Source organism: Carica papaya, chromosome 7 (assembly GCF_054855325.1).
Source record: "Carica papaya isolate Zhongbai chromosome 7, ASM5485532v1, whole genome shotgun sequence".
Taxonomy (NCBI): Eukaryota; Viridiplantae; Streptophyta; class Magnoliopsida; order Brassicales; family Caricaceae; genus Carica; species Carica papaya.
In genome coordinates this window covers 20,055,485-20,062,724 of record NC_142315.1, presented here as the reverse complement: position 1 = coordinate 20,062,724, position 7,240 = coordinate 20,055,485, and the positions used below count along the sequence as shown (strand labels likewise).

Below are 7,240 nucleotides of genomic sequence, written 5' to 3'. Positions count from 1 at the left end.
TTATGTTATTTAAGAAGTTTAAATTTAAAATCACTTACAATTATATTTTGTTTCACTTTTAAGATGTGTTCATGAGATTTTTTTTTTTTTTTTTTTTCTGTAAATTTGTCATGTTGTAATATACTCCAACTTTAAATTTGATATTACATATTGCAAATCCTTTAGCCACCGCTTGCATTTATAAGAAAAATAAAATTAAATTAAATCAATCATAGGTAAGTATTTATTTATTCACTATTTATCACTCTCACTCATTGACTTGGTATTGGGGATTTTTGACTCCCCATCCATGCAATAAGTAATTCAACTTTCACTAAATTTTATAAAAATTTCAAGTAGTTCTCCATTAAAAAACTTCTTATAATTTATAAATTCTCCTACTTAAAACTAAATAGAAATTTGTAATTGAATTTCCCACATTTGTGAATTTATTCAAACATAGTGGAAGCATGTCTTTCAGTAAATTTATAATTAATGTAAAATTCATTTGTAGATTCTTGGAAAAAAGATTTAGCAAAATATTTTAAATGCATCAAATGTATATATATATATATATATATAGTTTATCTATTGCATTCTTATTATTAGTTGTCTTATTATGAATCTGCAATTTATTCATAATTAATAATAATAATAATAATAATAATCAAACACTTCAAACAGAAAAAAGATAAAGAAATGCGATGCAGTTGCAGGAAGATGAACTGAATGAAACCTCTTGCTTTCATTCCTTCTTCCCCCTTAAAAAAGGGACCAAACTAACATCATCGTAGCATCAAATTTCTGACAAATTTATATCTAGTCATTCGCTGATTCACTAACGCACATACACAGACATGTAAATGAAGAAAATGGACTCTCTGCTTTGATTACTGTTTTGCAACTAAAACTTACATCAGCATGGTTACATGGAATTTCTATGTTAGTCATTCCTCTCCACTTCAAAGAGGGTTTTCAGCGCTCAAAATTAAAGCTAAAATTAAAAGAATTGACTGAAAAAGGGTGAAAAAAACAACTAACAATGACTAATTGTCCTGCTGTAACATTAAAGTAAGGTCCAGAATTACTGCTCAGCTCAAATCGGCCTTAGATAGCTAGAAATCCAATATCGGCAGCTATGAGTCCATGGCAACAGCTTCTGGCAGAGGGCGCAGTTGAAGGGCTGAGATATGAGTCTGATTTATGACATGGGTTTGAGCTTTCATTGTAATTCGCCCTGTTCCACCCAGCTTCTCCATTAGGATCCCTCTTCCTACAATCCCTAGTACTTTCCGCACTTCATTTGCCAGCTCTATCACATAATCGTCCTCATGACCTGTTTACCGGAAGAACAAACTTCGGTGATTCATGGTTCTCGTTTTCTAATTCTCTATATTCATACTTACTGTTAGATATGGCATCTTACCGATATCATACATAGCTTTCTCTAGCAGGAAAAGATAGTCTCTATTGTTCCCACAGGGACCAACAGCAGTTGCGATTTGCCTGGAGGCGCAAGACTCATGTATTAGGATCCAAGTTACTTGCAACAAATCAAAAGTATAAAGGATTACTAATATACATCTACTTACCTAGCCATTTCATCCAATGGAGCGGGGCCCAGATAGTACTTGTTTAATAACTTGTCTGGGGTTGATGTGAATCTACATATACAGAAACAGAGTCTATTAATTACATCTCCACAAAGAAGATTTTGGTTCGAGAATTTTATCAACATAAGACCTAGTAACTTACACTATGACCCCCCTTAAAGCTGGCTGCGAAGGATTCCCTTCCTGAAGTTGGAGAAAGCACAGGCAACATATGTCAAAGATCAGCATCACAAAATTGATGCGTGTAACCAATGAAAAAGAAATGAAAGAAGAAAACTCACCTTGTAAAAGTCTACAAGTGTTTTACTATCATATTCGCATTCTCTCCGTTCCAAGTACTACAAGAGAAACAAATAATCATTTATTGATTTGAGACCAAAAAAAAAATAATATTTACTTCACATAACTTATCACTTCTTTTTTGGTGAAAATATGATTATCACTTTGTGATTGAAAGAACTATACAAATCGGCTTCAAGTAAATTAAGTCTAAATGCTGTCACTTTTTCTAACAAGAAGGTACTTCTACCCGTAGCTCTAGGTCAACATTACTAAAAGAGATGTTTACCTCCATTGCCAGTCTTTCCCTTTCAGGTCCTCCCCGAACACAGAAAGCTGCACCCCACTGTGAGAAGAATATATGCAAGTTAGAAACAAAAGAAGGAAAAACAATGAGTGATGACAAGCAAAATCCAGAATTTGTCTAGCGCTCTGCATATCTAATCAGCAGCTTCATAATCGCTCAACTCTTGGGGATTAAAAAAAACGCAAAAGTCACAATATCTTTCCACTTACGCAAATGGCTCCTCTATCATTTTCCAATGTGCAAGTTCTTGCTGGGTGCTGAGGGGTACCCCTGTGATCAATGCATGCTGGAAAAGAAAATAAGTCCGCATTAAAATCAGATATCCTGTTCAACTACTGTTACCGCCAAATCCCTCAGTAACAACTAATATTTCTAATGTACCACTATGACACTTACCAAGATCAAATACCCGCCTGTAATCCTTGATGAAGCCAATTACTTTCTCATCGTAATCAAATCCTGGGTTCCACACAAGTGACCCATATCCAAATACCCAAAAGACCATGGTTGTGAAGTTCCTGAAAATTGAAAAATATTTTTTAAGTGTAAAAAAAGAATACACAAGTGGGTCTAATCCATTGGATGTGTCTCTCGCTGAATGAGACCTGGGACCATTTCACTGCTTAACGAGTGGATCTCATCCAATTTTACGGGAAGCAATTCAGTGGTTCTCTTAATTCTTTGTTTTCCTAAAGGCGATTAATTTTGCAATTTACTGTTCCTCCTATCATTCGTTGATCTTTCTAAAAAATTCCATTAATTTCCCAAAGAAAAAACAATTCTTAATTGATTTTATAAAATTTCTTCAACAAAGTCTTGAAAATTTGAACTTTCATCCTAATCCTATGATTAGAATGCCTAATCAATTGTCACCGCCACTCTTCGTCCGTTAACTACTTGAATTTATTAATTTCTGCAAGTTATGTTGGAAAACCGGTTCGCCTAATTAAATTCAACCCAGCAAAAGAAAAAGGCGCTCAGCCTGAGTTCAGTGTCATAATCTCTCAGTAACCAAAACATGATATGAAGATCGTACAATGCATGCCCCAAAAGCAGGAAAAGGAAAAATCGACAAGAACACAGAAAAAGGAAGCCCATAACACAGAGAGTAGACAAGCCACCAATTAAAATAGAAAAGGCAAAAGAAGTAAGAACTTACAACAGAATCGAGGAAGCTCCAGAGAAAATCCAAGGGATGTTGAGAGAGTTGAGAAAAAAATATGTATCCCGGTTTGACGAAGAAGAGAAAAAGGCAATGTTGGCGAAGGAGAAACCGGGAGAGAGAAAAAGCTAAACGATTTAGGGTTTAGCTTTTCTCGATTGAAAAATGTTAGCGGTGTCCCTCCTTTCCGCCTCTCTCTCACTCTCAATCTCTCTCTCTCTAATATCTCCTCGTAACGAGTTGAGAGGTGCTCGGAGGCGACCTTGTATTTATAGTTGGAAAAAAGAAAAAAACTGAAACAGGTTGCATCCACCATGCCGCGTATGTCAACGTCTCATGATGTCTTCTCTCGTCTTACCATCATGTGATGCATACACATACACATAAATAATAGAGATACATTTCGTTTTCTTTTTTCTTCAAAGGAAATATTTGTTTTTTTTTTCATTTTTTGTAAAAAAAAAAAAAATTAAAAGATTGAATTTTGAATTCGAATAAAAAATTTTTGGACAATATCAAATTAGAAATTCTCAATTTAATTTTATCTCAATCTAAATAAACCAAAAATAAATTTTTTAGATACACTAATATTTTAATTTTTAATATTAAAAAAAAATATTAATCGGTCCATAACAAACCGGATCAAAATGTATTTAAATTTTTAATTTAAAAATTATATTATAATTTAATTCAAATTTATTTGTCCAGTCCGATTTTCTAACCATGTATGGGGTAACTAGCATGTATGCATGGTAATTAATAGCCAAACAAAAAGAGAACAGATACATTGAATCTGGACGTAGTTTTAAATTAGGAGCAGCAAAAGCATGGAAGTCGATGAAACCAATTAAAAATTCGAATTTTAGGTTCAATGAACCTGGACTTGTTTTTCCACACTGTATCAACCAACAGTGGGCCCACCAACCAAATGTTACGTTAACCACGTCAACAACTGGATTTTTGGTATTTGCTTAATTCAGTTGAAGGAATTTAATCCCTCATTTAGTGGTTGTGAATTTTCATCCCAAAATATTATTTTTCTAGTAATTATGCAAAAAATTATATCAAATAAATAAAAAATAATTTATTGGCGCAGAATAATTAAGTAATTAAAAATAAATTAGTAACTTGTATTAAATATTTTTCTAATTTTTTTAAATACATAGAATTTTCAAGTAACAGAACTGATCTTTCATTAAAAGTTATGAAAGCTTAATTGAGAATTAAATCCGAATTACAGAATTCCATGCATATCAATTTTAACCAAAGCTCAAATCACCAGTCTTGATTAAGACTATTTGGACCAAATCCTTGAAGCCCGTATGAGCCTCTTCACCCCATAGAGCGCACTGGTTTTCTTTAATTTGGGAAAGAAAGAGTCTCATTCTGCTTTATTTGTATGATTTTTTTATGTAGGTAATTAATATACGGTAATTGCGCTGAATGATAATTTTAAAATTATATTATATTTGAAAAAATTATATATTAATGTATAATAATAATAATTGTTTTGTTTCAATTGATACTATGATATGTTTATATATTCAGTCAAATTACCAATTTATTCATATCATATTATATGTAATATTAAATAAAAAAATAAGAAAAAATATTCATTTAATTTATAATTCAGTCATTTAATTTGTAAAATTATTTAAACTCTAATTTGTAATAAATTTTTTCTTAAAATATCAAAAAATAATTTTTTATAAAGAATAAATATTTAACTTTTTTATAATTAATATAAAAAATTAATTTAAAATTATAATTTTTTATTTATAATATAAATTAAAAAAAATTTAAAAATTATCTATTGCATAATATTTATTATTATCATTTTTTTATATAAATAAAATAAATAAATAAATTTTATTGAGAATAATTGTTAGTTTTGATAATTTTTAAATAATTAAATATCTACGTACATTCAAACAATTTACCTATTTCAATTATTCTCTTATTAATACGTATCTTATCAATATACATTATCTACTTTTTCACCAATTCATTTAGAGTTGGATTTTATTTGGTGTTTAGCTTTTCACCAATTCTTTTATAAGTTATTTATTTTTATTAATTATATCACGCTCCGATTGTAATGCCCAATTTTAATTTAATGTAAATTAAATTAATTTATGCAATTTTTTAAATTTTTTAATTTTAATTTAGTGTAAAAATGAAGAAAATTTGATGGATGATGAAATTGAAAACGATTTTAGGAAAAATGGGTGAAATTTTGGGTTATGAGAGTATTTTTAAAAGAAAAATCGAAAAATAATGGTCAAAATGTAATTTAGATATTTTGTATTTTTTTGGCAAACTAAGTCCCCTTAACGTATTTTCTCGCAGGGATTGATGTAAAATCAGTCGAAAATGGCCGAAAACAGCCGACTCGAGGTTGACTTGTCGGAATTCCAAAATTAGCCAAAATTGGGTCCTGAGACTGATTTTAGCTTTTTTGGAACATTTGTAGATATTTATAGGACGTTTTAATTCTGAAAGAAAAATTCAGGGAACCCGATAACCGCTAGTAAGCACAGTCAACAGTTTAGCCTTTCGGACATCCAATTGAGTAAGAATCCCTTATCTTATTCTCTGTTATGGAATTGAAGTTTAATTAATAATAATACGATATTTTGTATAAATTAAAAAATATTCATAATTAATTACATGTTACTAATGGAGTTGAAACTAGTTACTTATTACTGTTTACTATGTTTAACTGATTGCTTGATTTTACAGTTTGAATGCATAATAATATCTGATTTATCGATTTTATGGTATAAATGCATGTATAGCAGCCTTACGTGACTACTATTAAATTGGAAAACCAAGGTATGATTGCATTCCCTAATGCATGTTTGTTTGTTTATGTTATTACGGTTGAATTGGAAAATAGAGACTAAGAAAAGACGAAAAATTGTGTGATTAAGTGAATAAATGAAATGACAGCCTTATTGGATATTCTGAGCGGACTGGGTTCAATAGGAAATCCTATAATGAACATTGTCTCATACCGAACGGGGTATCGAGATTTGGTAATTTGGTGCTCATACCGGACGGGGTATGGGGACGACCCATTTCACCATCATATCAGACGAAGTATTGAGATTTAGTAGTTTGACACTCATACCAGATGGAGTATGGAGACGACCCTTTAATTGATAATGTTAAAGAAAAGAGTTTACGCGTAGCAGAGACATCCCTATGAACCCCTATAGATACCAGCAGGCTGATGGAAAAGGGACAATGGTTGTTTGATTTATTGAATATGAATTTATAATGTGTGCATGTTACCAATTGCATATGAAATCATGATAAGTGTTATGTTATTATCTCTATAAGTTGTTTTTATAAATCTCAATGTGGTAAATGGACGGTAAATGATTTTATTATTAATAAATGCATTTGTTTAATTAAGTGCTCCATTACTTGTTTTGATTTTCTACCAACCTTTATTTCTGTGTCGGTGAGTAGCATGATATTCTTACTGGACTAGTGTAGCTCATTTCTTATTTAACCATTTCAGATCAAGAGGACCAGGATCCAGAACCCGATCCACAAGAGGAATGTGAGTAGGATACCAGTTTTATTCATTTTTTGTTTATTTCTTCAATTTTTTTTGTATTTCCTTCAAAAAGGTAATTTTCGTAGCACCATTTGGGACTTTAAGTTTATGTGTAAGGAATGTAAACCTTAATTATTTATTTCACTTTCGCACTAGATTCATAATTTATTTTCTTTGGAATTTTCGGGGTCGTTACACCGATACTTTATATGAGGCGCAATTCCTACTCATGTCATTTTCATACAGTGGACCCATAAAATATATACATGCGTAGAAAAAAAATATAATACAATATAACATTTCCTGTTATATGTACAACAATTATATATACA

At 30.9% G+C, this 7,240-nt stretch overlaps 1 protein-coding gene across 1 annotated transcript; it reads right to left on the bottom strand.

Annotated features, from left to right (window-relative positions):
* Positions 1-974: 974 nt before the first annotated feature.
* On the bottom strand, positions 975-3,581 carry LOC110825227 (gamma-glutamylcyclotransferase 2-1-like). The gene is made up of 9 exons (XM_088208102.1): positions 3,338-3,581; positions 2,575-2,696; positions 2,388-2,464; positions 2,161-2,217; positions 1,874-1,930; positions 1,735-1,775; positions 1,572-1,643; positions 1,406-1,485; positions 975-1,315 (listed from the first exon to the last, which is right to left on the bottom strand). Exons 2-9 carry the CDS (start codon positions 2,681-2,683, stop codon positions 1,116-1,118), a joined length of 693 nt encoding a protein of 230 aa, XP_088064228.1. The 5' UTR covers positions 2,684-2,696; positions 3,338-3,581; the 3' UTR covers positions 975-1,115.
* Between the last annotated feature and the right edge of the window lie 3,659 nt (positions 3,582-7,240).